Source organism: Vanessa atalanta, chromosome 6 (genome assembly GCF_905147765.1).
Source record: "Vanessa atalanta chromosome 6, ilVanAtal1.2, whole genome shotgun sequence".
Taxonomy (NCBI): domain Eukaryota; kingdom Metazoa; phylum Arthropoda; class Insecta; order Lepidoptera; family Nymphalidae; genus Vanessa; species Vanessa atalanta.
In genome coordinates this window covers 5,512,664-5,526,662 of record NC_061876.1, presented here as the reverse complement: position 1 = coordinate 5,526,662, position 13,999 = coordinate 5,512,664, and the positions used below count along the sequence as shown (strand labels likewise).

At 30.9% G+C, this 13,999-nt stretch overlaps 2 protein-coding genes across 3 annotated transcripts; one reads left to right on the top strand and one right to left on the bottom strand.

Annotated features, from left to right (window-relative positions):
- Window positions 1–68: 68 nt before the first annotated feature.
- On the top strand, window positions 69–1,682 carry LOC125065007 (intraflagellar transport protein 20 homolog). The gene is made up of 4 exons (XM_047672391.1): window positions 69–92; window positions 545–730; window positions 1,200–1,354; window positions 1,430–1,682. Exons 2-4 carry the CDS (start codon window positions 607–609, stop codon window positions 1,544–1,546), a joined length of 396 nt encoding a protein of 131 aa, XP_047528347.1. The 5' UTR covers window positions 69–92; window positions 545–606; the 3' UTR covers window positions 1,547–1,682.
- A 186-nt stretch (window positions 1,683–1,868) lies between these two features.
- LOC125065006 (probable protein phosphatase 2C 11) lies at window positions 1,869–7,084 on the bottom strand. Of its 2 annotated transcripts, none has more exons than XM_047672389.1 (10): window positions 6,876–7,084; window positions 6,355–6,589; window positions 6,171–6,262; window positions 5,789–5,912; window positions 5,198–5,385; window positions 4,861–5,113; window positions 4,457–4,678; window positions 4,062–4,193; window positions 3,534–3,943; window positions 1,869–3,144 (listed from the first exon to the last, which is right to left on the bottom strand). In XM_047672389.1, exons 1-10 carry the CDS (start codon window positions 6,984–6,986, stop codon window positions 2,911–2,913), a joined length of 2,001 nt encoding a protein of 666 aa, XP_047528345.1. In that variant the 5' UTR covers window positions 6,987–7,084; the 3' UTR covers window positions 1,869–2,910. The 2 variants fall into 2 exon arrangements, with proteins under 2 accessions (XP_047528345.1, XP_047528346.1); XM_047672390.1 differs by having other exon boundaries at window positions 1,871–3,144; window positions 4,062–4,190.
- Between the last annotated feature and the right edge of the window lie 6,915 nt (window positions 7,085–13,999).

The window sequence follows — 13,999 nt, the reverse complement described above, 5'->3', positions numbered from 1 at the left end:
TTTTCAATAACTTGTGTAGATAAACAATGTGTATTTATATTTAATAATATCAATATAAAAATCGAATTCAGCGATATAATAATAACAGAATAGTACTTACTGTTTATAGTTCCTAGTATTCGTTTTATCCTTTTTTATTTTGTTACCGTTATATCATATACATTTTTTCAGAAGATATTTATCATCTCTTAAATCATTAATGCGCCACTAACCTTGAGAACTCATACGATATGTCCCTTTTTGCTCATAGTTGCACTAGCCCAATTACTCTCTTTAACTGTCACCCCTCAACACAAATGTTAAATATTTTTATTGCCAATATTTAAATTAGAAGTATTTAGGATTATTAAAAACACATATACGTAACAACGTTATTCATGACATTAATTGGTTTTCAATAATATTAAGAATGCAGTGACACATCCAGCGTGTAGCTAAGGCCTAATAAAGCCAATCCTGCTACTTTGTAAAATCATGGTTTCTAGGCAACACATTTTTAAACAATAAGTATCTAAACTAAATATTGCATAAAACACCTTTTCAGATTTTCCTAAGAATATACAATCATCTCTATCGTTATTTAACAAGGTTTAGTATCTTTGTATAATGGCCGATGAACTAGAAAAAGTTCACCTACATTACGATGATATTAATAAAATCAGAGTTATTGATAGTACAGTTCTTAAAGAAACCGAAGATTTGAAGAATTCATGCAAGGATTATGATACAAGTACATATTTCTCGTATCTCTCAAGTTCGCAGCAAGAGGAATTTATATACTGTATATATTTGTTAACGTTACACATTTACTAACAAAGATGAGAATATTTACGGTCTTTTGAAATGTATTTAGATCATGAAATTCAAAAACCTATAGGGCAGATCTTGTAATCAACTAAAACCTTAGTTTGTGAAGTTTTTTCTAACCCTGATAGGTTAGAAAAACATCGATCGTTATAGTTAGAGAGCATATTTTTAATACTATAATTCATCTGTTAAATCTTAGCCGTTAAAAATGAGGAGCCTCATTTTAATTAATAAAAGTGGTGAAAAGAAGTGGCATAAACGCTATAATTTTACAGCAAACCAAAAGAGTTTCTAGAGATTACCCACAAAAGCACTATTCTAAAATCATGTATTCATAATAGCACTTTTAACAAATAATGTGTATGTTTAGTTATCTAGAAATATTTTTACAGAAGTACAAGACTTCGGGAATATAATTACTTCTTTACTAAATATGTTGAAGGAGCTTGGTGATAATGTTGAGAGGCAAAAAATGGCTGCAATAGGAGCTACTAATCTTCTTAAATCTATTGCAAAAGATAGAGAAAGTGAGCAAGCAAAACTACAAGTAAGAATCAAACACTTCCTCTTCAATGTCCTTATTGGTATCATACATAGAATTTTAATATTTGTATGCTTTCAGTCAGAAATAAATGATAAATCTATGATTTTGGAACAGCTGGACTCCGAATATGATGCCCTTCAAATCTTAGAAGCTACTCAGACAGAAACAATTGAATATCTGACACAACTTAGATAAATCTGCACCTGCATCTGACACAACTTTGGAATATTTAGTTTTAACACATAAATCACTTACATTTTGTTGTTGAATAAGTAATACAAATTTTTGGTCTGTAAAAATGTATTTTTTATTTTTTTAATTGATTCACACATGAAAGAACAGCCTGTAGACCAAACTGCTGTTTGTTGATTTATAAATGTCCGTTCAATTGTCTGTTTATTTTTTTTATGTTTAAGTGATAAGTCCAAAAATGTTTTGTTTTCCTTAATATAATCATAATTAAAAAAATATGACTACTTATGCAATTACAGAGTAACATATATAAATAATTACTGAATTAAAAATATACTTTCACTCCCTTGATTCACAACATTTTATTTTAGAATAATTTTAATGTAGGAACATGCCAATAACAATGTCACAATTGTTGTAACAAACACCTAAAAAGTAGTCTTGAAACAAAGTTTTTACAATTTAATGACAATAGTGTGGTGGTTATACTTACAACTAATGTTTTCTTTCATAAAATGTACTAATAGGTGCCAGTTAGAACAACAGTAGCTCAATTGATAATTTATTTTTTCTTTCATAATTTTACTGAACTTTTAATATTTTTTTATTTGTAAGTAGCAAATTTTGTATTTGTAATTATAGTATTAATTTAAATTAGCCCAGTTTGTGCCTTACCCAACAAACAAGAAAACAAAACTTGATATTCATAGTCCTTCTTTAACTCAAAAATAAATCTTATAACTAACACCATTACTTACTTTCTTATAGTCTATCATCATTAAGTCAGTTCTATAATATTTTATTACTCAAGCTGTTTTAGTCTTCCACTGGTATCAAATATTTTAAAAAAGTACAATAATAACAGTCAATTGTCTTTTACAAAATATTAAGCACAGTATTCACTATTAATTAAAGTTTATTTTCCAATGGCCAATCAAAAAGTAAAATAAAAAATGTCATAAATAGATACATATAATTAAACTAAAAATATAACTCATGATATTCATGCAAGATCGATAAACGAATGAATGAAAAATTTATGAATTGATTTTATTACTAGGTGAGCGTCAACATTTTTGTTTAAGAAAATCAATTCAAAATTATACAATTTAGAATATTTAAAAAATCATGATTGAATGTAAAGCACACAGAATATTCAAGAAACATATTGTACCTTCAGTGAAATGTTGGAAAAAAAATATTGTTCTTAACTGCTTAATAACAAGAAAAACTATTTCTTCCAATTTAGTAGAACGTTAAGAGTACCTGTTTTTTAAAACTACAGTAGCAAATCATAGCAATGTCTCTAACATTATACTATACTCTGTGTAGCTTGAACACTGTATACTTAAGTCAAATCGTAAGTTCTAAACACTCGACGTCACTACTGAACTTGATAAAGGATCATCAATTTTTTGCCGCTTTGTTTCCTGTTGGTCATCACTTTCGTCAGCAGTGCGTTTTTTCGAGCCCTCAACATTATTTGTATATTGTCCTACGTCCGCGACAACGCCATCTTTAAATCGCACTATAATAGCAGTCATGTTGTCACACCCTGTTCCATCTCCTATTGTACTTGGTGCCAAACAGTGATCAAACATCTAAAAAGAATATTATTTTTCTATTAAAGGATTTATATTAATCAATAACTATTTGCAGTGCAAAATATAGCAGAGCTATTAGCAAATTGCAAGGAATGCTTAAATCTAAGGCTTTTTTATCTTTATTCCTTCTTCAGTTGAAATAGGCTAGATTGCTTTGCCAACCCTACAGTGTGTGCAGAATTTCTGGTTTCATTTTGCAATTACACTATTTGATTCACACACTACAACTAATTAGTGAAGTTAAATATAAGCTTGTTAACATGAGTCAATATGGTTAAAAAGGAACTGTAGGCACGCTATTAAAGTATTTGATACTACCAAAATATATTTTTTTGTATCATTAAGCAAGGATAGGAATCTAAAACAAATGTGAAGCATTTACAAACCTCCTCACAAATTTGCGATAGCCTCTCTCTACCTTCTGCCAATCTGGGAAGGATAAAGTTGCAAACATCTTGACTAGACATATAGTTCCAGATCCCATCACAAGCTAGTACCATAAACTGATCTTTTGTAGATTCAATTGTTAATGTTTTCACATCTGGTAATGCTGTAATCATTTGCTCTTTAGCATCCAAGTCTTTGTTCTGTTTGTAAGAATGATCACCAATAGCTCGTGACAAATTTAGTCCACCATTGATGCGTCCATCATTGGATACCTTGCCACCTGCTTTTGTGATCCTGTCTAACTCTGGTGTATCCTCTGGTTTGTGGTCTATTGACATATCAATTGCTTTGCCTTCTCGACATATTATGCAACGGGAGTCACCAGCATTTGCCACATATAATTCATTGCCTATAAAAAAAAAATATTGGTCAACCCACTTTGGTGTCTTACATGTATGTAACTGTGGATTATTGTTAAGCATGTAATATATAAATAATCTTGTATAGAGCTTTCTATAAAAAAATACCTCTTAGAAGAGCTACAACTGCTGTGCAACCACTGTCATTTCCAGGTTCTTCTGCCATACTGAAGTCCCCTTCTTCATCACTTGATTCAGCTTCATATTCTTCTTCTTCGTCTTCTTCTTCTGGTTCACCTCCAAAAGTAATATTATTTCAAAAAAGCAATTGAATAATTATTTGGTTTTTAGAACACCTTAACACATGGTTAATATTACTGTACCTTATATAATTAATGTACCATAACCAAAATTTAAAAGTCAATTCATACAGATAATTAGATAAAAAGTATAATACTTAATATAAAAGACAAGAAGTATGGTTTGTTTTAAATATTAAATTATTCTAACAGTTAAATATTAAAGTAATATTTTATTTTTCATTAAACAATTCTTTCACTTACTGTCATTAGAAGACTCTTCCACACCATTAACATTTTCTTCATCGGAGGAATTAACTTCCCCTCCCTCAAAGTTTTCATCATTTGAATCACTTTCATCATCATCATCGTCATCTGCAGGGGTTTGTCTCAATAATGTTTCATATACAGCTGCAGCAGCCCTTCGCAGTTTTGCTTTCTTTGGCCTTTCAGGAGTAGCTTTGTTTGAACTTGATACAGATGAAGCTTAACAAAGATGTGATGCAAAATTAAACAGGATGCATATCAATTTCAAATATAAAATTTATATTTAAACATTGATCTAGATAATATTCTATTAATTAGAGAAAGAGAGTCATATGCCATGACATGGTCATGTATAATCTAAAAAAATTGTGTCATTTAATCAAAGTTTATGGTAAAATTACCTTTAGCTGAATCAGATTTTGCGGGAGTTGTTGATCCATTTGATGAACTGATGTTATTTTCTACATCAACCTTGGAATTAGTAACCTCTCCATTACACACTTCTGATACGGCATCATTATCAGATTTCTTCGAATCTGCACTTTGTTCTGGCTGAGTGCAGTTTTCTCCAGAACTATCCGGTGTATTCGATGTTTTATCTAATTCCATAGCTACAGTTTTATCAACATTGTCATTTTGATCACTAGTGGACACCTACACAAAAGTATTGTCATTTTATAAACTATATAAAAAAAAAAAATTTTAATCAGAATAGACTCAATAATCTATGATACTCACTTCACCATTGACTTCTTTATCATCATTAGAATTTGTTGAAGAGACTCCACCAGTGTCATCATCAGTTTTTTTTGTTTCCTCTACTGAAGATAAGCCATTTCTACTTGATGTAGCCTCATCAACATTCTGCTCAGAGCTGGATTCTGCTACTTCTACTAATTCCAAACTTGAACTAGAAGCTCCAGCACCTTAGAAAAATTAGTAAAATAAAGTAGCTGTTGTTACAAAGTAATATTACAAATATGTTCCTCACAGTTCTTTAGTAGTCTATTTCAATCAATGAAAAAAAGAGATATAACCACATCTACATGCAAAAATATTTTCACAAAACGTAACCTAATATAGATTATTCAAGATCTTCTAATATTTTCAATGTCAATGTTTAGTACTATAATGTGTACAACAAGATTTTAAATTTTACCTGAATAATTATACACTACTAATTCTACACTACTATTTAACAAAAAACTGTAGGAGCCTATAATGTTGTATAAAAATAAGTTTTACTTTAGTATTAAAAGTTTTAATTTAAAGTAAAATAGTTTTAATTCATTTGGCTAGTCTTATAAAAAAACAGATTTGTGTGTTTACCTGAACCTCCTGGTTCCTCATTATTTTTCTTGGCACGTAGGCACGGTGACAGTGGTGTAGCTGTATCACCTAGTCTTGCTCGGTGCAAAGATGTCAGTTTGTTTTCATACTTAGCCAGAACTTCCTAAATAAATAAAAACATAAATTTTCTTATTATTTTTGAAAACAAAAATATCTTTTCATTTGTGGTGTCATAGTGTACAATTATTCTTTATTATCAAGTATACTTTTTAAAACAATAATAATTATTCATCATTATTATATACTTTAAAACAACATAGACAAAATTGCCATCTTAGCCTAAGAGAATAGCATTTTAAAAATAAAAAATGAGCAATCCTTTGACTTTTCTGTGATATATTTGAAATATTTTAATTCATACCTGTAATGGCAGTTTTGCTTCCTTGTACAGGTTACTAATGTTTTCATCTTCTGACTCATCATTGTCACTAGGCCCTGGAGGGTTAATTTCACCTATACAATAAAATATAGTTACAAATAAGATACTAAAGAATGCATTACCCATTCGAGACTAATCTAGTAATGTGATATTGAGACGAACATACCTGCCAGTTCTTTTAATATATCCATAACCTCTTTTGTGGCAATACTTGCATCAAATCCAAGAAATGCATCCGTCAAAGCTTTAACCATATCCCCATTTTTATATGCCTCTATGTTCTTAATGAAATTTGGTAAATTTTGTGAACAATATGTAGCTACTTCGGCGCCCCCGTGGCCGTCATATACAGCAAACATTGATGTGTTCTCGTCAAAATCCAAAATTGTGTTGTGTGCATCCTAAAAGCACAAAATATTATCGTAGTCAAGTCTTTAGAAATGAAATATTGAAACACTCTGCAAACAAGCGGAGACCTAATACCTTTAAATGTTAATTATATGAAACGGTACTACCTAAATAAATATCATACGCTTAATACAACAACGTTTTGACGTTCTATCTATGGATGCACAAGCATAATCAAAAAGAATTTTCGTCAATAAGTTCTAAGCAGTGAGTTTTTAGCAATGACAAGAGCAACTAGATTCAGTATAATTACTAATGACTATCGAAACACTATCTTACCTCTTGGTTAACACGCCAACCCTGCATGGAGCTTGCACCGCATTCCAGTTTATCGTTTGCTTCATCACTAGACATCTTTTCAGTAACTGGTTCTGATAAATAGGCACCCATTTTGCCAAGTTATTGCATGAAATATATTATTGGTTCCTATTGTAATGCAACTGACGCGCGAACTTCTATAAAAATTGTGCAGGCGGCAACTCGGCAAGCCTAACCTGACATACAGATAATTAATATTTTATTTTTTGCTTTCTTGTAAATTGTTTATTTGTTGCCAGTCAACTAAAATTGACAATATAATTCGCAAAATTCAGAACACTCTAAAAACACATTTACTGTTACTGTCACTATATTGTACTGTTCTTTTATCTTTATTTTTGCTAATTCTTCCCCAGACATATTCATAATCGTCAAATAATAAAACTTTTTTTAACAATCCCTTTTGTTTTCGTTTTTTAAACCATGAGAGACATAGACTGCCATATCTCATTTTTAAAATACCTTAATAAAAGCCATAACCATTATGAGGTAGCAGGCAAAACAACCACTCTGGTGCCTCACGTTCTTACAAAACAACCCAAATAGAAAAAAATGTTTGATTCGCGCCTTATGCCGCACATTACGAAGCTTCTTCTTTATTTTGTCTGTCTTATTTACTGTACAGAGTGTTTTTCTTCTATCTCGCATTTTCAAAATTTAGTGCTAATGCTGTCAAATAAGAGGCATTAAAAAACGAATGAACATTTACTCCATGGTTACGATTTCTAGTCGAGGATTCCCCGTGTCTCATATTACTCAAAAAAAGCCGAGTGCGTTGCATAATTAATTGTTTGTTTGACACATATCTATCAGTAAGTGAAAATATTAAATCTTACTTTAATAAATAAAAGATAAGATAGAATATTTATAGTTTATTAGAATTAAGTATTAGAATAAGAATAAATCGCGATTTGGAAAACAATAAAAAGGCTTGTCATTAAAAAAAGTTAATATGCAATAATTTTTTTGCGAAACAAGTTCACGTGGTCGTATTGCCGATAGAAAATCAGTAGATCAAAAAGGCAACGAATTAATGAAAGAAAGTAAAAGAATATCTAAGTAATGAATAAATATATAAAAGTGCCTGAAAGTGGCACATTATCGCTATCATCAAACTGCAATAATAGTGATAAAATTTCGTCACCATCGTCAACGGTGTCGCAACCACCACGATAATAATGTTGAATCTCCAGCTCCAACGCTACCGCCATTTCCACTATCAACCAAGATTACATATCTGAGTCTATATTTGCGATCAAAATGCTCCAGGTTGGCCCTGAACAATTATTACTGTTGCAGACTAACCTAAGATTTTTTTTAAATCCATATTTCATATTAATTATTATTAATATTAATATTATAAATGCGAAAATAACTCTGTCTATCTGTCTGTCTCGCTTTCACGCCAAAACTACTGGAGCGATTTAAATGAAAGTTGGTACACAAATAGTCTAGAGCTTGAGAAAGGACTAGGCTACATTTTATTTGGAAAAAAATATTGTAAAGGGTTGAGAAGGGGGATGAAAGGTTGTAAATTGTTGAAAGTATTGTCATTTTTAGAACTAGAAGCATAAAACTTATATTTTAGGCTGTACACTTATAAAGTAACATATCATGACACCCACTAAGGAGCGAATTGTGGAAATTCTAAGCCTAAAGGGGTGAAATAGGGTTTGAGAGTTTGTATGGATGTCCGTAATTTTTTAAGAAACATGACACTTTTAGAAACATGAAACTTTATTTTTGGGATTCTGATTAAAAAGGAGTAGATACTTATTTAACAAGGTTTTATGACACACCTTGTTAAATAAGACATATTTCTCAAAACAAGATTATATTAAAGATAAAAAGGGTGGACTTCTTTATTGATTTCTAGGCATGATATGTAAAAAAATAATTGTTCTTTACTGACATACTAGTAATTAAAATGGTGAAAAAGAGTAACTACTGAGTTTCTTACCCGTTCTTCTCGGTAGAATCTACATTCCGACCCGGCGGTAGTCTTATATTTAATTCAACACAATACAAGACGATTTAAAAGTGTTTTTGTGCCTACTTGAATAAAGAATATTTAGATTTTTTAGCCTAAATTCAAAGGCAACAAAATAGACAGGGTCGGATATAGATGTTATAGAAAGATCTAGCAATCTTTTTATTTTGGCATCTCACAAAGTCATAGAGAGAAATAAGTATGTGTCTGTGTTCACCAAAAATGAGTATCAGAGGTAGCTTTTGATTACCTCGAAAAAGTAAAGTAAAGTATTCAAAATAAGCTTATAGAAAGGAGGAGCAATCCTCACAAAGACTAAAGTCTTTGACAAAAAACATAATACTAAATTCTTGATTTTCATTTTAGAGATCTCTTGTCGTTTTGCGTATTGGGTAACGTTTAATTATTATAGGATTTTTAGGTATGGTAGTGCAAGCCCGTCTGGGTAGGTACTACTTATCATATATTCAAACAGCAATAGTATGTACAGTTGTATTCCGGTTTGGAGGGTGAGTGAGCGTAACTACAGGCATGAGTTTAAAAGATTCATAGTTTCCATCGTATGCTTGAAATTGAAATTTGATTGAATTGATTGTTTTTTTTCTTTTTACTTTTTGCATCGTCTTGAAGTCTAGCCAAAATATTTTATTTTATTGCAAAGCTGTCCATTCTCTTTGCCGGTTCAAGTCAGAGGCGGACTACTTATTTTAAAAGCACACTTAAAATCTTTATCGTTAAAACCACTTTTCCGAACTATATGGATATGCAGAGTTAAATATCCAACAATAATTATTTTATAGACACTGGAAACTGATGAGTGAAATTATAGTAATTATTTTTGCACCATTAGGTACTTTAGAATATAAGCCTTAAATCATGATTACAGACTTTCATCAATGAAATATAAGATTTCCTGCTATTTTGTCTATCTAATATGTCACGTAAACTTTTACATTTAAACCAATACACTATTTAAAAAGGATCAATGTGCAAACCTTCATATATTCATAGGAGCCGTTTTATTTTGAACGGAAGTAACATCAGTAATTAAAACTATCACGTATTCGTTACGTAACCATATTAAATAACATAATTTGTTATTTATATAAATTAAGAAGATAGATTGACCCATAATAGATCCCTGTGTAACCTCTACGTTCACTTCCAAGTGAATCTTTTTCTATTTACTACAATTGTTTTAAATCGATCGTTCAGGTACGAAATCAGAAGATGTAGCGTAACTTAACTCGAATTATGACGTAGGTTCATAACCAGTGTCATCATCAATATTGTTTCTTTGAAATTATATTTTATCACATGAGTAAGTATTCAGTCTAGTCAGAATAGTGTTAAGCTGTAAGAAAAAGAGGAGAGTTTTATTTGTATTGTTTTAGGAATGACACGACTCCTATTTTATTAAACAATAGTTAATATTGCATGAAGATTCTGATTCTGACGAATCAATTTTAAGCTAGAAAACGGCATTCCTTTGGAGTTGCAGCAACCTCTAAATTAATGTTATATTAGAGTTAATATAAAAAAACACATTATGAGGAAAAATAACAACTAATTGAATACGTAGCATACATTTTTAAAATATTAAAATTACCCTTGGGGCGATAAGCTAGTTTATTCTTAAATAGGTAATACTTACCTGTTAGTATTTACACTTAAAGATAAAGAATACTCGAATAAATAAAATGATACTGCATTGCATGTTTTTGGGGAAAACTTTATTAGGTACATAAGAATTGTAAGATACTATTTTAGTGTTAATTTTAAATGAATGTGAATAGTATTTATGACCGCACACATTTTATATTTTTATTTTCTCGCTGCCACAACGCATTTACGTGTTTCCTGTATTAGAAGTAGAGTTTCCTCCCACATAGGCCTATGTGGGACTCACTGGCGCCAACTGCACCGGAATATACACTGAAATCCAGCGGTACATATCACACTTTTTGAGATGTCAAATCATATAATAATTGTAGGATTTTGTGGTACTTACTACACATGTGTAAAGTTATAGGTAATATCTGTGAATTGGATTGGACTGAATAAATAAACCAAGGTAAATACCATTAAAGATTTATTTTAATATTTTTATCAATGATAAAATGAATGAATGAGAAGATAGGCGTTTAGGTATTGTCCATATATATAATCCTTACATAATGTTATATAAAGTACTCCAAAAGCAACTAATTACTTTAGTAACAGTATGTCTTGTGTTGTGAAATTAAATACATATTTAACGTACGGGAAAACCTTGCATAAAACGAAACATAATTTTATCTAACTTTATTTATTGTTACAATCATTCTGATAAACAGAAAAACTGGAAATAACAATATCGTTTAACTTATTTTTCTATGGATATATGATTAATTTCGTAATTTTTAATGTTATTCTTTTGTAGAGAAAGCGGATTCATCACAAGTTATGATGCATTATATTGACAGTGATATGTCTACTGGGCATTATATCACCGTATTAGCTTCCTGAAACTTTTAAAGCAAAACTACACTAGGAACAACCCAAGCATTAGGATGTTAAAATAAAAGTCGTGATTCGAGACAATTACAACTTATAAAAGGCCTATCTCAAAATTCCGTTCTCCAAAATTATGACGATTCGATCGGGCTCTTGAGTTTACGACGCTGTACTGTCACTATGACTTAACAATCTTGGTACTTCTTTTATAATTTTTTACTTTTTTCTTGTATTGTTAATTTTGATAAGCTATTAAGGAATTCTTTTTTATTTCGATTCCACTGGATAATATAATAATAGACTATACATTGACATCGAAATTAAATAAAAATGTGGATTTTGTATAATATTTTAGTATTCTGTATAATATTTTTTAGAATGATTATGTATTAGCTTTAGCTTTTTGTATTTTTTAAAAACTTTAGCTAGTAAAGTATTTTAAAGAAAAATATATTTTGATTGAAATTAAACATTTATTTATTTTTGAAAACACTTAAAAAAAATTTAAAAACGTCCATCTCTTAGTGGCATAGATCTAGCTTTTCGAGATTCGATTATTTCGGGAAGCAAACTATAATTATAAAAACTCGTTAATTAGGGTAACATTTCGGTTTTCCAAAAATTGTTATGTTTGTGAACCCTCATAACTTTTATAGGATAATCCGTGCCGGTCCACACTGCAAATAAGCATATATTCCTATATGCTATCTGAAGCTGCCCCTGGTTCTTCGTTTTTTTTTATGATGTAGGTGTCAAACGGGCAGGGGGCTAACCTGATGGAAAGTGACTACCATAGACCCATAGACATCTGCAACCGGGGTGCTTGCAGTTGCGTTGCCGGCCTTTAAGAAAGGTGTAGGCTCTTTGTTTGAAGGTTCTTCCCAAGTCGTATCAGTTCGGAAAATTCGCCGGCGAAAGCTGCTTCCACAGAGTGGTTGTGCGAAGCAGAAAATACCTTGATGAATTTTCGGACATCTAGTTGGTTCATCGACTTGGAAATTTGACGATATGTCCGAAGGTGAAATTCAGCAGCCGGGATTAATTCAAACAATTCCTCGGAATGCGGAACTGGACGAGTTTTGAAACATCGACGCCAACTATTCCGATAGCTGTGGCGGCAATGGGAATGTTCTCAAAAAAGTGCAATCGCGCATTTTACGTCAAACCTGCTTTTGTAATTTTTAATTTGTATAAATAGCCCAATAAGCCCAAATAAAAAAAAGAGCCGCAATACTAATAACTGTTCTTCATTTTTCAATAAGTTAAAAATTTCAATGTCGTTTAGTTTCCCAAAAAACGAACACCGAAGTTTACCGTTTAATGAAAAATTAAGGTTAAAATGTATGTAGAGCCCTTAAAAATACCACAAAATGTGTAAATACCGGAAGATCAAGGCCGGCAGCGCACCTGCAAGCCCCCCGGTGTTGCAGATGTCCATGGGCGGTGGTAATCACTTTCCATCAGGTGAGCCTCCTGCTCGGTTGCCACCTCTGTCATAAAAAATAAATAAAAATCAATTGTTATTGTTGTAGTATTTCGCTGGGGTATGCATACGCTTTAAATAAGATTTATTATATTTTTTAGTTATAATCTAAATAGATAATTATAATCGATATATAATCGATAAAAAGACATGTTTTCTTTCACGACATTCTACTTACTTACATGATTTGTTAGAACAAAAAGTAGATTTGTTCTGCACCAGAGCGAACTGTGATTCTGTATCATCAGGAGGTTTTTCAGTCTTAACGTTTTCCTTTGTAAATTCACAAGAGTTCAAAACGAGAAGTTATGTACTTACCAAAATGATTTCTTAATAGAGCCATTATTTCGGCCGCTATGTGTCTATTCGTTTGCGTATCATTCAAAAACGTACACTGAGACACAAAATGGATTGGTAATCGTGATCTCGGAAGATATGCATAAATAATTATGAAGCTTGTGCCCCCAAAGCATTTTTATGTAATAGTCAAATCATAGTATTATTTCAGTGCACACAATTCACAAACTAGTTAATATTACATAATTGCATGTTATCAATAAATGAAAAATTAATTTATTTTAATTTCACACAACTGTGCGTTAATCGTAATGTTATATGATTACTTAATATTTATATTCCTAAAATGTAAACACATCGGCATATCAGTCGACTCACGTAAGTATTTACGTCTGTTCATAAATCGTAAGTTAAGTTTGTTTGTTTGAGGAAATGGCACAAAAAAGCCTAGTTCGAAATAGGTATGCGGGCTAAATCAACTGTAGGATAATAAAAAATGGCGTTACCATTGTGTTTTGTGCTATTGTTTAAGTTGAGGTAGTGCCTCAATTTTTAATTAGGGTCAATTAAAATAATGTCTAAAATATCATATACGAAAGATACCAATCTTTTATTTTATATATGTAATAATCTTATATATTTATATAATCTTATATTTTAATACCTAACTAATATGGTAAAAAACTGATATAACCCTTACGAGTTACGAGTTTGGGCGATAGGCTAGTTTATTCTAAAACAATGCCTGTGAATATTTACTTATAAAGAGATAAAGAAATCTCAAATAAATAAAACGACACAGCTACAGTTTGTGGGTAT

Excerpts from the sequence above, each read along its gene's own strand:
- LOC125065007 (XM_047672391.1), top strand. The coding sequence starts at position 607 with ATGGCCGATGAACTAGAAAAAGTTCACCTACATTACGATGATATTAAT. Across the intron at positions 731-1,199 it reads ATGCAAGGATTATGATACAA|AAGTACAAGACTTCGGGAAT; the intron begins GTACATATTTCT and ends ATATTTTTACAG. Across the intron at positions 1,355-1,429 it reads GTGAGCAAGCAAAACTACAA|TCAGAAATAAATGATAAATC; the intron begins GTAAGAATCAAA and ends GTATGCTTTCAG.
- LOC125065006 (XM_047672389.1), bottom strand. The coding sequence starts at position 6,986 with ATGGGTGCCTATTTATCAGAACCAGTTACTGAAAAGATGTCTAGTGAT. Across the intron at positions 5,386-5,788 it reads TGAGGAACCAGGAGGTTCAG|GTGCTGGAGCTTCTAGTTCA; the intron begins GTAAACACACAA and ends AATTTTTCTAAG. Across the intron at positions 3,944-4,061 it reads AGTTGTAGCTCTTCTAAGAG|GCAATGAATTATATGTGGCA; the intron begins GTATTTTTTTAT and ends TTTTTTTTATAG.